Source organism: Caretta caretta, chromosome 10 (genome assembly GCF_965140235.1).
Source record: "Caretta caretta isolate rCarCar2 chromosome 10, rCarCar1.hap1, whole genome shotgun sequence".
NCBI classification, from domain to species: Eukaryota; Metazoa; Chordata; order Testudines; family Cheloniidae; genus Caretta; species Caretta caretta.
The window spans coordinates 71,066,719-71,092,385 of NC_134215.1; the positions used below are offsets into that span (position 1 = coordinate 71,066,719).

Here is a 25,667-nt window from a genome sequence, read left to right on the forward strand (position 1 = left end):
AGAAAGAGCTGCGGGACCGTTGGTCAGGCCTGTGTTTGTTCCCTTCCTCGCTCATCACCGCCTTCACCTGGCCATATAGATCCCCATTGCTGCCCTCCTCCCATCTATTTTTGCACCACAGCTGCAAATGAAACAAGCAGCTCCCTGCACCAGGCAGATTGCTCCTTGGCTAAGAGGGTCAGAGATTGATGGCTTTGTGGCCAGAAGACACTTGTCATGGCCTTGACAGGTTGCTTGGTGTTGCAGGGTGGAAGCGGGGGAGGGAGGCAATGTGCTTGCTGTTTATTGGCCCCCTGGTGGGACCAGTAGGCGACCTGGTGTAGTGACTGCTCTGGGCATTTAGTGAGAGATTTATGAGTTTGTAATTTTCTCAGGCCCTGAAGAAAAACTGTCTTTAATTAAATTTGGATTCCACCCCCTCCTGTCCTTCCTCTCTTCCATGGTTGTGGATTGTTTACTGAGACGCCTGCATAGCTTTTGAAGAACAGGTAAGAGTCTTTGAGCATAGCCAGGAGGAGCAGGGGATTGAAAAGCAAACAGACAGCTGGAGAATGCGACAGAGAGAGACAAAGGAGGCTTTGCCAGGCTTAGAGAGTGCTCTGTGATGCTCTGTGATACCCCACTGTGTGCACTTCAGGCCAGCAGGAGCTGGGAGTGCTCTGGGTCCTTCTGCATGAGAAAGATTCTGGATCAGTCTTCAGATCCTGGCTGACCTCTTGGGTTGCTGCTCTGAACTGCTGTCTAGGAGCCCAAGGTTTGAGTCATGCTCCTGTTCTCTCCTTCCTCAGGTGGCCAGGAGCTAGGATTCCTGCAAAAGCAGTGCTATCCCGCCCCATCTCGTGGTGAGGTGAGATGAGCTTAGGTTGCTCTGCTGTGCCACCCTGTGGCTGATGTAAGAGCATCACACAGCCCTCCCTGTCGGAATGAAGGTTGCCTCCAGTGGTGAGAATGGAAAGCAAGAGGAGAAATAGCTGTGGGGAGGGGTTAGGTTTAATATTATTTGAAGTGGACGGTACCAGAAGAGTAAACTGGGAAGCTGGCCTGGTTGCTTGAGCTCTTCTGTTGAGGGAGTGGCCAGAAGGCATCCCCGGAGATGCGAACAGGGCACTGCATTGGATGTAACGGTGCTGCTGCTGCGCCCACAGATCCTCCTTGTCTTCTTGTGCAGACAGCCAGATGGAGAATGCCGCTGTAGCACTTAGTGAAGACACTCCTACACTGACAGGAGAGCGTCTCCCGGTGCTGTAGTTAATCCACCTCCCCGAGAGGGGATAGATGTGTCGATGGGAGAAGCTCTCCTGTCGACATAGCGCTGTCTACATGAGGGGTAAGGTTGATATAACTACGTTGCTTGGGGGTGTGCGGATTTTTCACACCCTTGAGCGATGTAGTTATACTGATATAGGTCTTCAGTGTAGACCTGGCCTCAGTCTCATTTCTGATCCCCATCCAATAGCTAAAACAAACACTTCATCTGCCCTGTGGGTAAACACCGGCTCCCATCCATTCACCCTCTCAGCCCTGAAGACCCATAGTTAAAAGGCTCTGGATACCCATTAGCACTGTCTGCTCCATACTGAGGATGGTTTCACCTGCCTTTGTGCCTAGATTGATGGGATGAAAAGTGGTCCAATTTCCGTCCTGCTCCTGCAGTGACTTGGTATCCACTTCGGAACAGCTATTCTGTGCCACTCCAGTCACCAGCCTCAGTGTTTCCAGTGATATCTACATGATCCCTACAGCCACATTCCAGTGATCCCAGCCACATCCCTACACATCCTGCGGACACATGCCTCAGTGATCTCAGGCATTTCTGGGTCTTGCAGAGGCATGGAAAATCCTCCTGTCTTGGGCCCACTCTGGGGGTGCAGCAGCTTGGTGCTGTAGGCGCTTCTCGCCAGGTGAGCGGATAGGTTTGGCGGCACCCTCACAGTTGTATTGTGCTGGGAGCTCCTTGTTTGTTCATCTGCATGACTGGTGCCTGCTGCTGGGTGTGCTTGGTCTGGGCAGCAGCAGTCAGTGGGTGTCATGAGGGAGGCACGGAAAACTCTAGCGGCTCTTGGCCTGCTTGCTGCCAGCATGGGGCGTTCCAGATTCCTTCCCCTCACAGTGCTGCAGACGAAAAGTCTCCTGTGCTTGCCTTCTCCCTCAGATGGCGCATATGGAGGAGACGTATGGCCTCCGCACATGTTCGGTTCTGACTTTGCAGCACAAAGCTGCTGTCGTTCGTCTTATCGTGAGCTACAAAAACAACCAGGGAAAAATATAAATCCCCTAATGTGAGAGCCCTGTCTCAGGAAGTGGGCTGGGCTCAACACATATTGATGCTTTGCCTGTGCGGAATGACAGATGCTGTCCTTTGCATCCCCTTAATTAGTCATGAAGGTAAATGTCGACCGCCTCTGTTTCCTCTGCCCTCCTGGCTCGTGGCCTGGCAAGAGGTATCTTTCCCTCCTACCAGCTCTCAGGATGTTGATGAAGTAGCTAATAATGACACAGGCCATGTGTGTGGTGATGGGGATCTGGCTTGGGAGGGGGAGCGCACTCTGTCCTTCCAACTTGTATTGTTTTAAACATAGACAACTTGGATTGCAAAGAACTGGGCATAAAAGTAGCCACCGCTAACCCCCTCCCTTCTGTGAGGCAGGGCTAGCCCACAGCTCACATGGAAAACTCGAGGCTGCAAGTAGAGTCTTTTCTAGCCTGAATCTCCTGTTGGCAAGACATTGATTATGCCAGAAAATCCTTTGGGTGACCAAGACCCCATTCCGATGTCCAGTTGTATTCACTTACTTCCTTAGAAGCCTCTGACAATAGAGTTTCCCCTATTTTGCTGTTCTTAGGTGGGAGTAGATGCTCTTTATGTGCACACACGTCTAGTCTGTGTCTATCCGTCTTCCCACATTTGATCCCATATGGAGTCTCCTGCATTGCGATAGGTGGTTTCTGGGAACTTCCCCTCTGACTCTTACCCATCTTAGCATATTGAGCCAACTGATTCTCTCTCTCATCATTCTTCTTTTTTCCCCCTCCTGGTCCTTGAGTGCCTGGTGTTCGTGAGCATTTTCTAACCAAAGACCTCTTCATGTGCCCTCCTTCATGATGCATCCCGGTGTGTGACACAAGTGGCATCCTCACATGGTCTTCAGTAGAGCACTTAAAAGCTCCCCTCACTTTAAGACTCTCCTCTCTCTTCCTGTCATTGGGCCATAGGCAGCCTTGATGTACAGGACCCAGCTCCATTCAGTTGGTGGAGTGGCACCCGCTCATACCAGTGTCCCCTTGAGTTTTCAAAGGACAGGGAGGGGCCAAGAGCATAATACCTTTTTCAGGGTGGGGGTAGGAAGGATGTGTTCTAATAATAATACCTATCTCTTATATAGCACTTTTCATCAATAGATCTCAAAGCACTTCAGTCTTCAATTTGTTTATCCTCACAATACCCCGGTGAGTAGGGAAAGTATCAGTATCCCCTTTTTACAGATGGGGGAGTGAGGTACAGAGATGTCAAATGACTTGCCCAAGATGACCCAGGAAGTCTGTGGCAGAGCAGGGAATCGAACCTGGGTCTCTAAAGTCCTAGGCTGGTGCCCTAACCTTCCTTCCTCTCCAACTTCTAATTGCCAGCCAACCCCACCACTTCTTTTTGGGCACCTGCTACCACCGGCTGCTTGGATTCGTTCAAGCTGAAGTCAATGGAAGCAGCTGGGGATGCCACAGGTGAGGATCAGGCTGGTTGCTCAGGTGGTTAGGTGTGGCTCTCAGCTTCTGCTCTTAAAAGCTTGACCGGAAAGCCTTTCCCCCAGAAGAGAGGTGATTCATCATGCACATATACGTTGCCCCTCCCCCCCTTAAATGTGATTTGCTCTAGAGGTCTGGTCTAGAGGCACCCCCTGGGGGTGGGAGGTGAAGTCAGTCTCCAGTGGCCTGTTCAACCCTTGGCCTCTCTGTTAAGAGTGTCAACAAGGGGAAGAGTAGTGTTAATTGTGATCATGCTGTGGACTGCTGTCCCCATAACTCTTTCACTTGGGTGACTGAACAGCCATCGCATGGGTAGTAAATTTTGGTCTTTATTGACCTGGGCTGGGTTTGAACTAGCTGCCTAGAAGTGAAAGGAACCACATCCCTCTTCCTGATCCTTTGTAACATCCATCGCTCAACCTGGTATTGTCTGGAATCATCCCCTTTATTGTATGCCACCATTTCACCTTTATAACTGCAGCCTCCTATGGCTATTGCAGTTCTACGCCTATGGCTGGCAGGATGGGGAGAGGCAGAATCGGTTTCTGGTTGAGTGCGAGTGTGTGATTACACAGCTGACGGGTCCCAGAAGGTACTGTGTGCACGTACACTCAGGGTTACGTGAAAGCTAGAGCTGTTTGCGATCACGGCTCCCGTCACACCATGACAACCACTGCGCTTGCTTGCTCCTTTATTTAAATGGAGTTGATGTTCCCTACTGACCTCAGATGGGAGCTGCGTGCATGTGTGCGTCTGTGAGAAGCGGAGCGTGCTGTTCTGTTTAGAAAGTGAAATCCCCAACCCTGGGGGGGGGGAATTAATAATTTTATATTCTGGACTCTTGCCTCCTGACTGATCTATCTGAATTACAGATTAACTGGCAGCATAGGGACAGTGGAATCCATTTAAATGAATAGCTCTCTAATTTATTAAAGGGGTTATTTAGGCTGTTGGTATCAGCAGAGCATCAACTTCTTGGAGTAGCAGCAGATTCCTGCCCCCCAGCAGCACTCAACCCTTTGCTCCCTGTATATTTTATCTTCCCTATCAAAGCTGAAAGGGGGCCCTCCCAGAAATCCCTGTAGGATTCAGATAAGAATTCTGAGCAGTTAGTTTTATTTTATTTTCCGATTAGCAGTCGGCTCACTGGTAGCATATACTTTCTAAGTTATTCTGTAGGAGCGAGCTTTGTGTTCTCCTTTCTGATAGGTCTGGGGAAAGCAATGGAGAAATCCGACCTGTCTGACTAGACCAGACACCAATTGTCATGATTATCCTGTGACTGGTACTGTCAATAGTTCTTCTTTTTAACCTATACGGTATGCTTTTCTGACATAGATATACAATCCACTTCTAGATCTCCAGGTCAGGGCTGCAGGCCATAAGGAATGATGTCCTGGAAAACACTGGCATACCTATCTGACCTATTGACTATAGGGGACCCAGCCAAAAGAGACCCTTGAAAATAAGAATCATAGAAGTTAGAGATAGAAAAGGCCTATGCAGGCCTACCCAGCCTGACTTCCTGGAGTCAATGCAGTTTTGTTTCCTCTACTGATTTCTTGTGCTTTGTCCAGTCTAGTTTTAAATGTTCCAAGCAATGGAGCTTCCATCCGTTCCCTTGGCAGACTGTTCTACAAATTCATATATCCTGCTGCAGGAGCTCTTTTCCTGATATTGTCAAGAGGTTCTGTCCCCTCTGAGAGATCTTTGCTCCTCTGAACACAGGGGATCCTTTGCACTAGTGGAATAGTTTTTACAGATGATTTTTTTTCAGTTTAGTTTGCCCTGGACAGCCCTCTGTTCCTTCGTTTCACACAGACTTATAGAAGAAGTGTCCCTTCCAGCCCTACAAGAGGTCAGTTAGTCCATCCTCCCGTCCCGAGGCAGGACTGAGTATACCTAAACCATCCCTGTCAGATGTTTTGTCTAACCTTTTCTTTAATGGTGTGATGTCAGCTCAATATGATGTGTATGTACAATGCCAGTGAATTTTGCAACGATACAGTTGTCCGCAAACTGTAGTTAAAAGCTCGGTTCGTCTTTAAAAGAAGTCAAGGCAAATACTACCTTTATATCATGATATGTGTGCCAGGAATTTCTGCTTTCCCTCCGTTGTCTACAACGTCCTTTTGAAAATCTGCTCAACCTCATGTCTTCTGGTCAACTTCAGATGACAAGACTGTATCAGCATAGCACTAGGGAACCAGCAGGGGAAGCACAAGAGACTATGTAAACGGTGGTTGTTTTTTTAAAAATTTATCTATGATGGAATGGTGGACAAGTTTTTTGTTTTTTGGGGTTTTTTTAGGATATTTCTAATCTGGAATTCATACCCCCAAGAGATCATCATAATTTTCAAAAGGCTCAGATTCAGGATATAAACTCTTTCTGCAATTTGAATGCATTTAGTTTCTGTAGGAAACAAAATATTTTTCTTCGGAAGGAGTAAATGCATAGCGAGGATGACATCACCAGACCAGGCTATTTTGAGGAGTATTAAGCAAAGAAAAGTGATATACTTTTTGCAAAAGTCAGAAGTGTTACATTTCCATTACTTTAAAGAACTAAGTTAAGCTAGTTTTATTTCAGACTTTCCTATTAAATTCCATTCTGGCTGAACGTAAACACGGTGGGTCTGTTTTTTTAAAAGTTTGGGTGTGCAAATATGTGTCTAATCTGCACACTCAGAACTGGGGCTCCAGCCTGATCAGAAATGTCTACACTGCTATTTTTAACTCTGTAGGAGGAGCCCTGTGAGCCTGAGTCAGTTGATCCAGGCTCTGGGACTCACTGCTAAGGGGTTTATTTTGCAGTGTAGAAGTTATGTCAGTTGCATGCACAATTGCAGTAAGTGGGCCTGCAAATAACTTGTTAGGAGCATAATGTCACTGTCATACAACTATGGTGACTGCCTGCGTACAGAGGTAAAATGTTTAATAACAAAAAGCCCATTTTTAAAATAGGTCAAATTTTGACAGAAAAGTTTTTGTTTGAAAAATCATGAGCTCCGTTAAATAGTGTCTGAGAGCTAGAATGTGAGAAACTGACCAGTCTAGTTTCAAGGTTCAAGATGAATGATTTGCAAAATGAAAACAAAGAGCATAAACCAGGGGTGCAAAATACCTTAGATTATAAATGTTCTTTCCATTTGAATCCTTTGTGGGAGTCACACAAGGGAAGAGATTTATTTTTGTTTAATACATGCTATTTTTTCTTGACAGAAAATTAAACCGCAATAGGGAGGCCTGAACATTAATGTTGTATTATAACAGCTAATTCCCTCACTGGCTTCAGAGTCTTTTAAATTGGATACTTTGGGGAGGGGACACATGACTCCAAGGACTCCAGGGGCTCTGGTTACCATTGGCTGGGTAAGACTACTCTGCATACAGGCCTCTCATCTCCATGGAGAACACACTGGTGTCAGCGTTAAGTGGTGTGGCTTAAAGATAGCCTTGTCAGTATAATTGATCTTGCGTCATTGCCTTTCCTGCCAGGACTGTCTGTCTCCTTACCCATAATCCCCATCACTTTGATGACCCATCAGGAATATGGGACTTGGCCCAGCTTTGCCTTCATCCAATAACATTATGAAATTGATACTGACACTTCCATTGGCACTAATTTCTGTAAGAGATTGGAGCCAGAGGACAAGTGGTTTACTTTCATGGCAGTTAAGCTTTCCAAGTAGATCAAGGCGGAGACAGCCCAAGATTGATCTCACTGTGGCCAGGTTATGGGAGAGGAGATGTGGCAAGAGGGTGGGTGGGGGGTGGATACCTTGGCAGCTCACAGCAACCATAGCGAGGGAGGGAGGCAGATTGTCGAAAAATGGCAAAGCTGAAAAATGGGAAGCATGCACAAACCTTCTACTATGTGTCTGTGATGCCAGTGTTCACTGGTGGCCAGATGCCTGAAGGACAGATACAAATGCTCTGACCACTGAGAGCTGGTAGAGGTTTGCTGGTTGATTACTATTATTATTTATTAAGCATCCACGGTGCACTCAGCTCAGTTCAGTTCAGCGCTGTATAGTTCAGGGATGGGCAAACGTTTTAGCCCAAGGGCCACATCGGGGTGTGAAACGGTATGGAGGGCCGGGTAGGGAAGGCTGTGCCTCCCCAAACAGCCTGGCCCCCGCCCCCATCCACTCCCTCCCACTTCTCTCCCCGTGACTGCACCCCTCAGAACCCCCAACCCATCCAGCCCTCCCCTTGCTCCTTGTCCCCTGACCACCCCCCATCCCTAACCACCCTCCCTAGACCCCACCTCCATCCAACCCCCCCCTGCTCCCTGTCCCCTACTGCCCCCCTGACCCCTATCCACACCCCTGACCCCTGACAGGCCCCCCAGGATTCCCACCCCTACCCAACCCCCCCGTTCCCTGTCCCCTGACCACCCCCTCCCAGAGCCTCTGCCCCATCCAACTGCCCCCTGCTCCCCATCCCCTAACTGCCCCCCTGGGATCCCCTGCTCCTTCCCTTACCACCCCCCCGCTCCCAGCCCCCTTACCATGCCGCTCAGAGCAGCAGGAGCTCGCCACCCGGCTGGAGCCAGTCGCACTGCCCGGTGGCAGCATGGCTGTGCGGGACGGGGAACAGCAGGGGCGGGGCTGGGGGTAGCCTCCCCAGCCAGGGGCTCAAGCGCCGGGCAGGACGGTCCTGTGGGTCGGATGTGACCCGCGGGCCGTAGTTTGTCCACCTTTGGTATAGTCGGTCAGGTGCAGGCTCTTGCTTATGGGGCCATGCTGGACTCACTCAGCTGATGGTCTGATCCAATGGCAAATTTAATGTTTCTGAGGCCCAGCTCAAGGACAACTTTAACTGAGTCAGGGGTCTCTGTTATAACATGGTGAAAAGCTGCAGGGTAGGTGGGACCTAACCATGGCCCAGCATTGCAAGCATGTTAAAACCCTGGGCTGTCCAAAGCTTTACCTGAGTTATGCAGAGACAGGTAGATCCCATCTAAACAGTAGCTTTTAACCATGTTGTAATAGCGTCCCTTGTCCTGGGTGGGGTCTGCCTGCGAGTATGGGATGGCATCTTCACATTGGGGCCCAGCTAGTAGAGATGTGCAGCTCAGCCTGTGTTTGTGGAAACCCTGTGCCTGCCAAGCAGCCCCTGCTCCAGCTCAGCTCTTTGTATGCGTGTGCTCAGGAGGAAGGGCTTGGTTAAAGTGTTTATCAGTTTGTCACAGTCTCAGTCTGCCATGGCTGGGGGCCAGGAAAGTGGATAAAAGCCTTGGGCCAGTGATAAATAGAAATTGAAAAAAGGAAATGTGTGTGTTCAGCCCTGAGCCGTCATCTCTGTTTCCGAGGAGATTGCTCCCTTGTGGTTTGGGCATTTGGATAGACTCACTTGTCTTGGCATTGAGTGCCCACGAGGTACCTTCGGGTTCAAATGACATGTAAGCATGTGAAATGCCAAGGGCCAATGGGCGAAGAAACATGTCACAATGCTGAGTGTGTTTTGGGGGGGGGGTTGTTCCCCCATTTTTACATGTGGGTGAGCGTGCGTGAGCATGTCTGAGTGGGAGTGTCACATGCATATAAACCAATATAGGCAGGTCCTTGGGTGAGTTCAAGTGACCATGTGTTAACATGCATGTGTCTAAGCAAGCAAATATGGACTTGTGTGGGTCTGAGGGAGGGAGGGTCCCTTTGTGGCAGGTGTCAACATGATCTAGTGGTTAGTGGAGTCAGGGAATCTGGGCTTTATTGCTGGTTCTGCAATGGATTTACTGGATTAAGTTGCTGGATAGTCTCTTTGTGCCTCAATTTCCCTACTGGTAAAATGAAGATTGAGACACTTCGCTCCTTTTGCTTACTGTTTATTGTGTGTGAGTGTGTATATGTGCGAGCAGCACCTGTGCATATGTGAATGTTCATGTGAGTAGTTGAATGTGTACTCCTGCACGTGTGTGCAAACTGTAGCAAGCACTGCAGTATATAAAACACACCTTATGAGCAGAAGAGATTAGAAGGCTGATATGGTGTTATTCCGATTGATTTTGCTGTTGTATTTATACCTGAAGGTAAAGAGCAGACATACTGGAAATCAATTGGCCCTGTGCTCTCTCCCCACTCCCTCTGCAGTGCCATTTGAATGAAATGCTTCTATCATTTTTACCGTGTGTCTATGATAGGGATGAGTGAGCCAAGAGATTAATAGGCCCTGCTGTGGCCTTTACCCAGCAACTGCCCATCTCTTGTGTTGTAAAGTACACATGGTTCTGGAGGTTTTAGGTACCCTTGAGGTGAAAGTTTTGGGACTCTGGCTTAAATGGGAGGCAAGTTTCTGTCTACAAAAAGATGATGTAAAGGGGCAGCATGCTGAGAGTACAGGCAGCCGGGAGTGCACTGAGCTCCCAGTGTTTGGGACTGGAGGCTAAGGGTGATTAATGGGAGATGCTGAACAGTTAGGGATTAGTGGCTGGTACTGGACATGGTGCTGGGAAATACGGGGTTCTGTTGTCCAAATTATAGCATGGCCATAAAATGATGGAAGATTGCGGGCCTTGGTGACAGGAAGATACACCTTTGCCATGACTTCAGTCCTTTGCTGGGCTCCCCTGATCCATCCAACCCAAAATTGACTAGCCTTTGGTTTTCTGTAGCATCTTGCAAAATCTGCCTGCCGTGCTGAGTGTGGTATAGCAGCTGTTCTGCACTAAGCAGTAGTCTCAGATATGTGAAACTGCAGTACTGGCAGAGGAACACTCAGTCATTTTATCCTCTGTCTCCTCCGGAAAAGTGCCTTGGGATGTTGAGTTTCCATATGGACTGCCAAACAGAATCGTGCAGGCGGGACCTTGGTTTGATGCCTCATTCCAAATATGGAGCCCCTAAGCACAGCGACCCTCCCCCTTATTACTGCATGACTGCAATGAGTCTGGATCTTGGCGTGAGATCTGAACCCCAGAAGCTTTCGGCCCAGAAGCAAACGGGCTCCCACCTGAGCCACAGTGACAAATGAATAGCAAAGGGACTTGTGTCCTACTCAGGTCGTGTCTACAGAAATGCTACAAAATGGAGAATTGGTGCCTGTGGCTGTGATGACTTTGCAGGGAGCAGTGCCATGCCTTGGGCCTCTGAAATGTCTCCTGGTTTGCCCATCGTTGTCCCACTGTGGCATTTGTCCATTCCATGGGCACTTGGGGCTAGGCACACAGCATGCCGTTTGCAGTGGGATTTTGTTACAGCGATAGATAGCTGTATCCCCTGCGACAGGGGCCCTTTCTCACTGCATTTCAGAAGGGTACATCGGTGCCATGCGGTTGCGACTCTGCAACCCAAAATACCACAGTGCATCCCATGTGCCTCACTGGAAGGTTCCATATCTTATATATGCCAGTGTCCTCCCCAGGTAAAGAGGTGTGAAAGGAGCACAGGGGCTGACTGTCAGAGGGGGCTGAACACTGGCAAGTCAGTAGGAGCCGTGGATACTCAATACCTCTGAGCATCAAGCCCAAAGAGCACGCTGAATAATTAAAGTGAGATTACAGCAAGTGACTCTATAGATTTGGCCCTTCCTTGCTTCCCCCCTCCACTCTCTTTGTGCCTTCAAAGCATATCTGCTCCTTTTGCTGACAGAACTGCATTTCTGCTCCCATTAATGCTGCGAAAGCCGATATCGCTGGCGTGGACGCTAGTGTGCCAAGATGGGATCCCAGGAGCATTCTTGCTAGTGATTGATGCATAAGCCAGAAAGACTCCACCTGGATTTTCAAATCCCGGGATGAGTGTGCAGCTCTGGCAGTTAGAAAAATCAGCTTTTGGAATGTGAACAGAGCAAACTTGATCAGGGAGTCATGAAGAGCAACTAAAGATGGTATAAGAGTAGTGCTGTTAGCTAGTGTCCTGTTCCATTACATCACAGGTATTGTAACTAAATACGGCCATCCTTCCTGCATTTACTATCAGATAAAATATGCTTTGCTTCCTCTTCTGAGCTCTTAGGAAGTGTTGCTGTGCATTATTAAATAGCTGCCATGTTTCACCTCAGAGGTGGTTGCATTTCATTGGTAGGCAGGAGAAACGGTTCCCATATATCCTTTATCTGCTTCATGGGGGACGGTTTAGGCTTAGTTAATACTTAAAATGTTTGAGATGCTCAGGTGTAAGGATAAAGTATTCCTACGAGTAACCCCACAGTGTCACATTTAGTCACTTTTCTGACTATTTGCTTCTTCCTGCGTTGGAGGCACTTGGTACAGCTGGCCCTCTGGCTTTGGGCATAGCTATAAAATGTCCTCCTCTCCATTCTTCCCACTGGAGCCTGGGACTCAGAATTGGATTTTCACACTGTCTGGCTTGTTGGATGCCTCCCCTTGAAATTTTCAGATTGTCTTGTGATTTTTATTGTCTACGTTCCTCTGCTGGATTTATGTATTTGTGCTGTCCTATGCATTGACTCATGTTTGATCTTAATACTTCCATTCCCAGTGTGCGAGTGCATTCAGGAGTCACATCAAAACTCCATAAATAAAGCTGAGAAGGAAAATCACTACCAAGGGGGAGCTCTCCAGAGTGCGAGAGATTTGGGGAATCAGACATTTCTTACAGGAGAGAATCTTTGAAGGGTGATGGAAGTTGAACCAGTGCTTTATGGTTTGGGGAGACCTTATGGATTATTGTATATGAAGCAAACAGCAGTGTGAGTGGCCCAGAGGTAGATTTACTCTGTGATGTGCCTCAATTCCTAAACGTGATGATGGGATAGTTTCCTCTGAGAATTACTGTCCCGCATTTCATTTGCTCTGGGGGCCAGTTGAAGCTACCACTCTGGATTATTTTTACATGTGGCAGAAGGCGTATGGGGAAGGAAGGATGGGGGCAGTAGCTATGCTGCCATTGCAAGGTGAAATGCAGCAATCTTCTCTTTTTTCCTCTACCCTCTGGGGTGGAATAGGAGCAGCTCATTCAGGGCACTTGCAGCTGAATTCAGTGGCAGGTTCGTGACTCCCCACTTCCATTCTCAGCAGTTTGGGTCTCCATCAGTGTAACTGCTGCAATTAGTTCTGGCTCTGGCTGGTCCATGTGCTTCTGGCTCTGTCCTCCATGTGCTCTTGGTTCAGTCTCTGACCTGCCTGTGGAGTGTACTGTTTAATGAGAAACATGGCTCTCTAGAAAGGTGCTAATCTGGTTTCAAATCTTAGTTTGGCCACAATCAGATTAGCTATGGATCGGTCGATGCAACTCTAATGCTTCTGGCCCAATTGCTGTGAATTTGGTAAAGAAGGAGAGGGATGGCACTTGGCTGATGATAACTGGAAAGCTATTTCTACGGTAGGGGGTAGCCTAGAAATAGGCGTGAAGATGGGAGTGACCCGAGCAAGCAGTGCGAAGTCAGCAGGTAGCAGGAGAGCGGAACGGAGTTGTGGGGACGTTGGGGAGTGAGGGAAGCCGTGTTTGAACGTGGTGCAGATGGCGAGGGCGAGCCAAGGGCGGGAGACTGTATCAGCAGAAAGAAAAGGAGGACTTGTGGCACCTTAGAGACTAACAAATTTATTTGAGCATAAGCGTTCGTGAGCTACAGCTCACTTCATCGGATCCTTTTCTCCTTCAGCTCACTTCATTGGATCCTTTTCTCCTTCTCCTTTTCTTTTTCTGGATACAGACTAACACGGCTGCTACTCTGTATCAGCAGAGTGAAAGCGTTTTGCATGGATTGGAGGGAGGTATTCAGCCCCTTCTGCCTCTTGGTAGGGCCACTGCTCAGGGAAGCGCATCCTACAGGATAGAAGCTCCCACAGTCTGCCATGGTGGATATCAAAGCTAGAAGGAAGAGGCAGCCGCACCGGGATATTCTGGAGACAAAAAGGGTGGGATAACCGCCCTTCACAGCAGGGAAAGGGGAACTGGGAGGGCCAGCCTCCAGTCAGGTCCCTGCCTTGAAAGCAGCAAGCGCTAACCTGGCCCTGTGCCCGTATCTGCCAATAAAAATTAAGAAATTGATTTCCTTTTGTTTGCCTGACAGAACAGGGCTCTTTATGAGACAGTAAATGCAATCCATCTCTGAGCATGGCCAGAGTTTTAATTGTGTTTGTTGTGCTTTCACTTATTCTGTTTTATGAGTTTCAGTTGCCATCCCTGCTGGTGCAGAGCTCACCCCTGGGGGATGAGTCAGTGTTTGATTTCAGCTCCAGCAAAAGGTTGGGATTTTTTAAACACCTCGCTTTTGTTGTTGTTGTTGTTAATGTAAAGGTTGGAGCTGTTTTTGTATCTGCTGTTTATACATAAATATATGTCTCCTGGTCTGAAGCAGGGCTGGACGATTCTGATTGAGAGCCATCCTTCTGCCAGCTGATGATATGGCCCTTTGATGTATTGAATTTAAGATTAAGATCACTGAAGCATGGAAGCATCAACTGAGGTTTGAGGTCAGGCCAGAAGGCCAGTGGGATTTTAAAAAGGTGGATTTTTTTAAAATGAGGGCTTTTACAGCACTTGCAGTAGCTTGCTTTTTGGCCCAGTTTACTGGGGAGGGGAGGGTTTTTTAGTTATGGATCGTATACAGTTCTTAATTAAATGGCTTCATTGTGTGGTTCTTTATATTATACAGTGGAGTTTGGATGGCCCATTTAGCTCTTGTAGTGATCGATCAAAAATCAGTTCCCAAAAGGCAGTTCCTGTTGATGGTGGTGTGGTTGGCCCATTGTTCTGAATGAACTATTTCTTAGCCATCTGACCTGCTTTGGGACCGCTGCTTTGGGGTTTGTAGTGTAGCTGGGACAGACCCTTTCTAGAAAAGTGTTAGGGAATTGTATTGCTTATAGGGTGAGATTTCCAAGTCACCTAAAGGATCTGAATGTCCACTTCTCATTGCAAAGAATGAGAAATGCACATCCATATCCTCTAGGTGGCTTTGAAAATCCCTTACATTCACTACGAGGAGATTTAAGGAGCATCAGACTGGAAGGTAGGTACTTTGTCTTTCTTTGATCTTTTCAGAGATAGGAAAGAACTTGACTCCTCTCTGAGGGCCATTCTGCCGCAGTAAAGAACGTCATGGCTTGGGAGAGCACTGAGCATCATCATTTACAACCTGCCTGACCTGCCTCTTAGATGCCCGGTAGAGGTTACTGTCTTAGCATGATGGACTTTTTGCTCTTGTGCACATGTCTGCTTTGGAGAATTCATTATGTTATGGATGTGCATGGAGTGACCATTATCTTCTCTTCTCTAATCTCTGGCTATTTATAAGGTATTCTATAATGCCTATGCCTGCATCTTATCAGAAAATACAGTACCTTACCTTGTTAAGTAATTGACCATTCGGATCTGATCATGTGAACAGGGGATTTACTAGGTGCTTTACAGACCTAGAGTAAGAGGTGTACCCTGCTTCCTAGAGCTTCAGACAAACTGGAACCAGAGCAGTTAAGCCCCAGGAGACCACGCTGGAGAGAAGATGGTAGAAAGTCCCCAGAGACAGTGGGTTTCAGGAAGATTAGCAGAATGGGAGAAAATGTACTTGGCAGATGAAAAGAGGGAGGATTTTGGAGCAGCAGAATCAGGATAGAGTCAAATCCAAAAGGGGGAGAAAAAGACAAATGGGCACAATGCTGGGAAAGAACTGGAAGGCATATAGGGTGGGAGGGAGGCCGCAGGAGTTAAGAGAGAAGGGAGGTAGATGAGCGTGCAAATGCGCCTCGCTCATGGTGGTGTGGGGGGAAAAGACAGAAAGAGTCAGAAAGAGGAGCTACACCTTTCTCTGTAGTGACTCTAATGGCTGACGTTGGGGCCTCTCTGACAAGGCTCTCCACCAATCTTTCTTGGAGGAGGACTGGTACAGTACTTTCAGTTGTGGTGACCAAGTAAGAGAGTCTAAAAAAAGGGAGCGTGGAGTTGAGTCAGCTGCTGGAGTCATGGAGGGGCCCGCAGGGAACTGTAGTTGCTGTCTTGCAGCAGGTATGAATTACTCTGATTGTTAACCTGACTTTAGCTGCATACCAGATCCAACCTCTGCCCCAATCCCTCCTTTGCTCTCCGAGATTTCAGAATGTTAAAAATCCCAGAGAACACAGAAGATACACACAAAATCCTTCAAAAATTAACTAGTGGCCATGCTATACGGTAATTAATATCCACAATACAGACCTATTTATCCACAGACAGACACCTGCTACATCATCATATAGTTTGAGTTCATTTGCGACTCAAATTCACTTTAGTCCTGTTCCAAGATCTCCCATGGGTATATCAGGAATTACCAGGGGTTGTCCTGGGCCATTAACCTGGATTTGGTGGTGCAAAATTATGTCCATCCGGGCATCCACCTGCCTATCCATCTGTCTGTCTGTACAGGTGGATAGATTTACATAGATCCGTAGACACTTAAATCCTGAAGTCAATTTTTGTTCAGTTTTTCTCAGTCCTTACTCAGAAAATCTCTCACTGAAATCAGTAGAAGTTTGCCCAAGTAAAGATCTCAGGATTTGGTCTTTCATCAGTATCGTCCATTGTAAGTTCAGTGTCCTGTACGTGGTTAGCAGTTACAGTATGTACAGTATACTCAAGAGAGTGTTTAAAAGTTACATTATTGATACCTGGTTTATTTCTATGAGCTATTGATGATTGTATATATCATGAGTGGCAGAGCAAATCAAGCCCGCAGGTACAATATGAAAGACTATCGGTATCTAGTTGGAACCAATTATGTCTCCAGGGTCTGTCCAGTATGTCTGCATTGCATCTCTGGTACCATGTCACCCTCAGTTTGTGTCAAAGAGAAACTGTGATTAATTCTGTGCTGGAGAGACCTGGATCTCAAGCCACAGTGACCTATGCTCCCCAGATGTGGCAATGGGAGTGAAAGAAAATACAAGAAATACCACCATTGGTGGGCACAGGGTGGTGTATGGGGTAGGCAGAGATCTAAGAGAGGAGCAGAGAGCTGGAGATTTAGGAGAAATGTAAAATAACAAAGATAAATAATTAAAAGATAAGAGAATGAGAGGAAAGCTTGGAGGGCACTAAACATTAATTTGTAAACGTTGTACATAATTAATCCGATAATATCTGGTTTCTGAGTTTATTGGGGAGGAAGTAGCTGGACGCTAGCCAATAGCTAAGTATCTTGGTCTCCAGCTCTGGCAGGGATCAGAAGTGCCTCCAAAAGGTAAGAGCAAATGCATTGTGAGCTCCATTGGTGCATTCCCTCACACTGGTCTCCCTGGGGCTTGAGAAGGGGAAGCGTTGCAGGCTCATTCTCGGCAAGAGGTGTAAGTGTGCTCAGGCAGACTCTGCGATATATTATCCATGTGGCTGTAACCATCAGGTGGCTCCACCCCTGACAGTTCTTGTTTTGTCAGTGACTAGCAGTAGTTGTAAGTGTTTGGGGATGGTGATGGACCAGCAGAGTTGGCTGGTGCTGAAGCTACTGGGGACTGGTAGCTTCTACAAGTGTACCAGGGTCTGCTGGAGCTGGGTGAATTTCACTGAGATGAGATAAAGCAAGGTCTTTCGGTGGTTTTATTTCAGTGTAAGCCAGGCAGTGTGTCTTGTGTACTGTATATGTAATGATCATGACTATAGTCTTGACTTTCCATTGCACCTTTCATCAAAGTGGATCCCAAAGCACAGTTACTAACGGATCAGGCAAACTGCTAGCACATAGCGGCCAGGAGGGAGCACATAGGGAGCACTTTGTCCATCCTGAATCAGGGCCACCTCTGGCCTGCAACCTCGTACTGCCCCAGTTCCCTCGTGTCATTTGGGAAAATCTGTTCCTTTGAGTATGTTCTGTCTTTAAAAAAAAAATTAAAGATCACAGATTCAAATCCTGGCCTGGAATAGTTTTAACTGAGAGTTATTAGAAGGAATGAACAAACCTCTTTACCACTGTGATGGAAGTGGTTGGGAACCAGTGACCAAGAAGCAAAAGGCCCTGTATATCCTGAACCATCCAGAGCCCTGGTACAGAAGACCTGTCTTCTATTTAGTTTTAGCATCTAGTGTCTTCTCTTACTGACTGTGAGGGCCTGATTTGACAGAAGTGCCAAGAACTCTCAGCTCCCGTTAACTGCAGTTGGAGTGGTGGCAGCTCAGCATTTCTGAAAACTAAGCCCTACCTTTGTAGTAATGCTTTTGAAACCCATCTTATTTGGGAGCCATCTGTAGTGTCCTCTAAGGCCAGGTCTCCACTTGAAAGGTTTTGCCGGCAGAGCTCTTTCGACTAGGGGTGGGATATTTCTTTACGACATAGCTTTGCTGGCAAAAGCCCTAGTGTAGGCACAGCTGTACTGGCAAAAAAAAGTGGTCTGGCTGAGATAGCTTATTTCACTCATTAAACTGGAATAAACCATCCTGGCAAAAGCACTTTGCTGGTATAACTGCATTGACACTCGCAGGGTTTTGCCAATATAGCTATCCCATATAGACATCATTGGAAACCTTTTAAGTGTAGACCAGGTGTAATCCTAATGACTTTTAGCCACCCTTCCTACTCACTTACACTGATGTGTGTCCTACCACCACACCACGTTACTGCCTTGGGACATGAAGACCCTTAACTGGCACTTAGGAATCCCTGACAGCCCCCTTTTAAACACCAGGCCCATTTGGGGTGCTAACCAAAGAAATGCTCTCTGTTTAGACCAGGGGTCTCAAAGTCCCGGCCCACGGGCCCTCTGCAGCCCAAGAACCTCCCCACTGCGGCCCGTGGGGGAAAGACCCATACAGCCACGCTGCCAGCTCTCTTCTGCAGGCGACGCCCCCCGCAACTCCCATTGGCTGGGGGAGAGGGGCAGCGATACCATCACTAGTCGCTGGGCAGAGTCAGCCATGGCGGCAGCATCATTAGTTGCCGGGCAGAGTCAGCCATGGAGGCAGCGTCACTTTTTTCCACAATGACTTTAAACAAGTCAAAATACCGAACACAACTGTCTGATGCCCACCTCCCTGCAATCCTGAAGGTTTCAACTGCTCGGTCACTGAGGCCAAACGTCAACAAACTGACTGAACTGAAGCGTTGCCAGGTGTCTGGCAAACACTAAAAACTCTCTGGCAGGCGAAGAATTGTATAACGTTGTATGACAGTTTCATTAGTTCTAAGAAATTCGAAATAAAAAATACAATATAAACATTTTCTTTTCTGAACACCATCTTCAGTGACATTATTGGCCTGCTGGGAGGATCTGAGGACTGGCACTGGCCCTAAGGTAAATTGAGACCCCTGGTTTAGTCTGAGGCCTTGTCCGGGCTAGAGATGCTTTGCTGGCATAGCTACACTGGCAGAGCCCTCTAGTGCGGATGTAGCTTATGCCTACAACAGAAGGAGTATTTCTGTCAACAGAGCTGCACCACTTCCCGGAACAATGTTAGCTGTGCTTCTGTCGGCATAGCCGTGTCTGCCCTGGGGTTTTTGCTGGCATAGCCGTCAGCTAGGGGCTGGGGGTTTTTCATCCCTCTGACTGACACAGGTATGCTGACAGAACTCTGTAGAGTGGACCTGGCCTCACTGAACTGCCAATGTATGGAGGAGTAAGCGAAAGTGGAGGAAGTGGGCTGAGCATGGAGAAGGAGAGTTGGCATGGGTGACAGCCTGCTATGGAGAATTAGCTGAGAGTGAAATCCATGAAGACCTTTGAAGGGTGTAAAGATCAAGGAGCAGGAGGTATTTTGGGGAGCATTCGAAAAGGGCTTGAAGTAGGAGCAGTGGGGATGGAATGAAGAGAAGGAAACTGCAGAGCAACTCTCAGGAAACACTTCCTACCAGTGAGGTAAGGCCATGAGATACTTGTGTCCAAAAGGGGAGTGGTGGAAGCCCCATTGCTTGAGACATTTAAACGGGACAGGCCTACGTTGATGGAGTGGTTGAATGGGCTTGATGTGACCTACGGTAATGGGTCTTGTCTATCGTTAATATCTATGGTTTTTCTCTGCCTCTTTTGCATTCTGCCTTCTTGGGATTCAGTTTGAAGCTCACCTTCTACCTGAGGGACAGGAGCACCCAGTTTGAAGACCTCAGTGCTGACCTCATTAGGTAGACAGTAGCCAGTGAGTCACCAGGCATGCTCCCCTCTGAAGGCAGCCTCTTGTGTTCTGCAGAGCTGCCTGGACTAAGGGTATTGTCGTGTACAATCAACTTTGTGCACAGTCGTTAGGTTGGCTAGTGCAGTATCACAAGTCTGTTGCTGGATCAGTTGATCTCAACCTGCCCCTAGGGCAATCTTGGTTACTGTCCCCTCCCTTTTCTCCTGCCCCTGCCCCACAGCCCTCATCAGCTTACTCAAGAGTGTACTAATGTTCCATTTTGTCTGGTTTGGCCAATAAATTGCACAGCATCAATGAGTTGTTATGAATCATTAAAGGTGGGTGAAGGTCTCAAGATTCAGAGATGTGGCTCAGTTTGGAATAGGTCCCAAAAGTTTGGTGCTAGTCCCACCTTTGAGACATTATCCAGGCTTCGTTGCTCTGGGAGGCATGTTAGGAATCTCCTGAGGATGGGTTTTCCTATCAGTTTCCCAGCACCTCCATCAGCTCCCCCAAATCTAAACATCCTGCTGCCTGGAGACACCCGTGGGGTTGTCAGTGGCCTCTACCATTGCTGGAGGGGCAAGTGGGACCTTCATGGACTCTGCAAAAACTCTGGTCTACTATCCTAGTATATGGCACTTTTATCTTGATTGACATGTTTTCTGTATCCTGCACCCTTAAATGGGGGCATGTCACCCTCCCGCCTGCAGAGACAGACATCATGTTGTGTTCACTTCTCAGTGCAGTTTGTGACAGAGAGGACTCATGCCTACCATGAAAAAGACTTTGCTTTTGTTCCTTCTTTGGCGGGGTGTGTGGGTGGTGGTGGTCTCTTCATCTAAAGTAAGTCATTCAGACTGAAATTGCTTTTTGTTTATTGTGTTTGGAGAAACACAATACCTGTACTCCTAACGCAGGCATCTTGCAGGGGAGATGAATTCTGCTGTGTTTTCTGTAACATCACAGGAGCTGAGGGTAATCTGGGCCCTGAAAGAAGGCGAGAACCTGCCAAAAGGAACTCACAATAAAGGGAGAGACTTCTTTCTTGTGAGTAAAACACCTGCCAGAAATCTGCTAATTACACAATAACTTTATTATATCCCACTCGGAAGAACAAACAATACTTGAAGTCTGAGAAATCAGAATAGATTAATGCAGTCAGAATGTCTGAATGAAGCACATATTCTCTGGATCCTCTCAGAAGCTCCAAGGGAGCAAAATGACTTCAAGACACTCTTCTTTGTTGCTAGCACTACATAATAAAGTAATTGTGCAATTAGCAATAGATTAGTGACAGGAGAGAGACATTTTCTACTCAGCGCAGGTAGAAGGTGGAGCGGCTCCGCTCATCTTGGCTTAACCTTCTGTTAGCCCCTGGTAGTTTCCAGAAAACAGCAGAGATACATCACCAGATGACTGGGATTTTTCTTCCCTCCTTGTCTGAATAAATTACAGCGTGTTTGATTAGGGTGCTGAGGAATGTGTCCTTACAAAAGCTTGCGTTGGATCCTTCTCATTCCCAAGCTCCTCACAGTTTCCCATTCATGCAAGACAGATGGCTGGAGCTTGCAATTTTGGGCTTTACCAGGGGCCTGGGGAAATGGTGGTTGTGATCATGGGGCTTGTGGAAAGAACATTTCATAATGATCCCTCCTGGCTTCTGAAGTTCCATGAGGTTTTCTGGCCTTGACAACTTTCCGTCATGAAAGCTGACGGGCAGTTTTACAACTGGGGCTGTAAAAATCAGGTGATGACTGAGGTTTGTAAAATGTTTATGGGTCTGAGAAGCTGGACCTGGCTATTAGGTCACCTGGCCCTTTCTTCAGGGCATCCTTTTGTGTATGAAAATGGGGGGGGGTGTTGGGGAGGGGTTAGAGCAGCCGTACCCTGGGATTTGGATGTGTGCGTGCGTGCATGTGCAGGCTTGGATGTGGGGGGGGGTGTCTCTTTTTGCAGGAGGTGGGCTGTGTGTTTGCAGTGTTTGGGCCATTAGGGTGTCTGAGGGGAGCTTGAGTGGGCCCATTTGGCGGTGTTAGGATGAGTGTGTTTGCCCATGCTGGGGCATGTGTGGTTAGAGGGGTGTGTACATGTGGTATTTTCGAGGGGGCAGTTTGTGAAAGGGCAGGGAGCTGTACATGGATGGAGATGTATTTTGGGGTGTCTGAGAAGGAGGGGGGACCAGTGTTTGGGCTGTTAAGGTGACTGTGGATGTGGGTGCGTTGAGGAGGGGAGGGAGCTATTTGTGTGTAAGGGTCTACTGAGCAGGCTGCTGCAATCGCTCACCCACCACGCAGTTCCCACTGGGTGACAAGTGTGAGCCCTTGGCTTAGAAGGACAGCATGGAGAGAGACTCCAGGCTTCTCCGTTAGGCCTGCTGCCCAGCAGTCTGACTGAGTGGCGAGATCAATAAAGCATCCCTGGAAGTGAGCAGCAAATGGGGAACTGGGATGGCAACAGTCAAATTAGAGAAGATGGGGAGGAAACTCTCCTGAGCCTATTACAGCTCAGCCCAAAGTTTGCTCCAGTTGCTGCCTGGCTCTGCACCATGCTTGGGGCTTGCTCCTGGTGCTGGCTGTGGGTGCTTGTGGCAGCCCAGAGAGAGGAGGAGCAGGGAGAAGCCAACACTGTGGAGTGCCAGCAAGAAGGAGAAGCTCTGCCGGTGAGAAAATCCTCCTGCAGCCTCTTCTCAGGCAAGAGCAGCCCAACAAGTTGATGGCAGGTGGAGAAGGTTGGGGGGATTCCCCTGGATTGCAGTCAGAGAGCACCGGCTGTTTTTCTTCTCCCTCTGTCTGTGAATGCTCTGGCTTTGGAGGGGCTCCGGTGGAGAGGGTGTGGGTTGCTCAGCACACAGTTAGGAAGGAGGGAGGTGCATTTCCATCACTGTGAGACTCACTCAGGATTGACTCCTATGGACTTACAGAATTTGTGAGGCTCACTCAGGATTGACTCCTATGGATCACAGGTTCCCAAGCACATCAGCTGGATCTAGGGGTTGTGGGCATGCAGGCAGGGGAAAAGGGAAGGAGGAGGTGTACATGGGTGGTGAGAGGGAAACATCATCTGAGCACAGCCTGAGACCCAGGAAGCCCTATTTGTGAATGCTGCTTCTCCAATCTGCGCTCTCGGTTACTTGTTTAATCTATCTTGGGTCTCATATCGTGCCCAGCACTGTAGTATATGAACACCACAGAGGCTGAAATGTCCGGCAGGGACTAAAGACGGTGGCCCTCCAGGGCAGGGCTGAAGCCTGTTCGGTTGCTGCCTGTGCTGTAGTTCTGGAGGGAGAGGACTTTGGTCTCCAGGATTGTCAGTCTGGCTCGCTCACCAGTATTGTGAATGGGACGGGCTCTCCCCAGCACACGTGCATTGCCTGGGAGATTCCCAGGATAATTAATCTGTTCAGGAGGTTAGATTACTCTTTGTCCAGCTGACGCAACTAACCTAGGTGAACTGTATGTAACAGTGAACAGAAGAACCACACAGGGATCTGGGCTGCTTGTCTCTTCATTGTGTTGTCTGACATTTTTGTGTGTGATGGCTCTAGGTCCCGTGGCAGTGATCAGCGGGGAGGAGGATTCTGCCAGCCCCCTCCATCATATCAACCATGGCATCACCACACCCTCGTCGCTGGATGCTGGCCCGGACACGGTGGTGATCGGCATGACCCGTATCCCTGTCATCGAGAACCCCCAGTACTTCAGGCAGGGCCACAACTGCCACAAGCCAGACACATGTGAGTGCCTTATCCAGCTGGATCCTTCTGCTTATGTGAGGACAAGAATGGGGGCCGGGGTGGGGGGAAGAGGAGTGGGTGGAAAAAGAAGGATGAGGAGGAAGAGGTAAAGGAAGAAGTGGATGTGGGGGAGGATAATGGGTCTTGTATGGTCCAGAAATGAAAGTGAACTGAAAGGTAAATCTCAGGTCACAAAAATCACAACATACATGTAGGTGCTTCAGAAGGAGAATTCCCACCCTCACCCTCCATTCCACTTTCATCCTCCTACCACCACCTGTTAATCACCTTCCCCATTTGGGACAGAGACAGCCTAGAATGGAGCCTGCAGACGGTTTCTTTGGGCACTGTACCTGAGGTGTGAGCCAGTGCAACTTGAGAGCAAAAGGCATTAGAGAGACCTGATTCCCCTGTGGGATAAGGATGCATCTACCCTTCCTTCTCCAACAATTCCCTACCCTCATAGCAGCGGGACTGCCTCCTTGAACAACCTGCAGCCGAAAGGGCAAACACAGCAGTATCTACAGGTAGGGCAGATACACAGAAAATGCTTGGAGCAGGAGAGCAACAGATTTGGACACTCCATTTCTTACACTCAGGGGGGCCTCTGAAAAGCTTGAAATCTGTGTTGTGGGCAACATCCATTAAATAGCAAATATCTTCCACACCAGGTGATAAACTGTTCAGCCCAGCTTAGTAAGAGCCCTCATAAACTCTGATAGTGAAAGTGAAGGGCTATTAAAAAGGATGCACTGTTGGTCACCACATACCACAACTGCTTCCTGGGCCACTGTCCCTCAATATGTGGAGCCCATGCACAATCAGTGGATCAGATACAAACCTCCCGCTGCACCCTCGGCCTTTGTCAATTCCTAGAAGCAACCGCCTCCCACTCCATTTATTGTTCAGGTTCTTGGAATATTTTGCATTTCTTGGTTCCAGTCAGGGTTGGATGTAACAAAATGTCACAAGGAAAGTTATTGTCACCATCTTCCCGGCCTGACCAGAAGCAGGAAGTACCAGGGATCTTGCTGGAGAGCCAGACTCCCAGTCTGTTTTTGCAAACTCGGGAGGCTGGAAAAATTTGAGTCAGCAGCTGAGCTTTGAGGTGTTCATAGGAATCAAACTTCCAAACCTTTAGAAATTCACCCAGTACTGAACATTAGGCAGGAACTTGGTTCTCCATGGCCGCGTCTTTTGCAATCAGATAACCCTGAACAGCATCCTCTTCCCCTCCGGCTGAGACGTCAAGGACTGGTCCTATTGCTGACACTCACACTAACTGATAGAGAGAAACATGAGCTGGACCTCCAGTCCTGGACTGCTGCTTGTTGCACTTCAGTCACTGGAGCAATGGGGCGTATCCAGTTACTGTGCTTGGCTTTCCCTTTGATTTGTATTTGAATGTATTTCTTTTGATCAGTTTATACAGGGAGGGAGTGGAGTGTTTTGGTTAGGAAGAAGGAGCCAAATAGTGTGGTATTTCTGTATCATATTTATGTTTTATATTGCTTATAGCACCTCATCTCAAAACACTCAGCAGACTCTGATGGCTTTGATTCTCTCATTTCTCTCTCATCTCTGTAATCTGTGGTATTTCATAGTACATCAACTCTTTTGGTGTGTAAGCACCATTGTAGTAGTGGTGGTTGAAAATCAAAGGATTCAATTTCCTCTGAGTTTTGGGGGTTTGGTTAAATATTGTGGGGCTGCCCGGGAAGTAGATCGCAGCAGAATATGGTCCAAAAGCTTCACGGGTTCCGTTTGATTAAGATCTGAACAGTTCAATATGCAGCAGAACCACGAGGGGCTGGAATCTGGATCATTTAACCGGGCCATGTGGAGAGAATTTAACATTGTCAATAAATATACGCACAACAGATTATAGGGAAAGCACGTCCCTCTGCTTATCTGCCTGGAATCATCTGCAGAGCTCCATGTTTTTGGCGTTAGTTTAGTATATTTTAGGGCCCAATCCTGCAGCTCTTATTCAGACCGAACACCCTGTGACTTCAGTAGCAGTGTTGCATGAGCCCTGGAAAGTATTATAGTTCACCTTTACAGTAAATAAAACCAGCCAGACTCTTTGGAGCTTCCATTTGGTTTTTATTTTACCCAAGCTGTTCTGCCCAGCCCTCATTTAGCATGTTGGGTCTGGCTGGAGGTGAGTGACTGTTCCCATTCACCCAGCATTTTACACATTGGACCTCT

General features: G+C 47.9%; 1 protein-coding gene across 9 annotated transcripts in view; it reads left to right on the forward strand.

Annotated features, from left to right (window-relative positions):
- Positions 1-25,667, forward strand: part of NTRK3 (neurotrophic receptor tyrosine kinase 3) — a 333,051-nt gene that overhangs the window by 175,237 nt on the left and 132,147 nt on the right. For all 9 annotated transcript variants that reach the window (XM_075133170.1, XM_048865819.2, XM_048865820.2 and 6 more), the window contains one exon: positions 23,268-23,456. In XM_075133170.1, the coding sequence (XP_074989271.1) occupies positions 23,268-23,456 (189 nt within the window). The remainder of the gene's footprint in view (positions 1-23,267; positions 23,457-25,667) is intronic.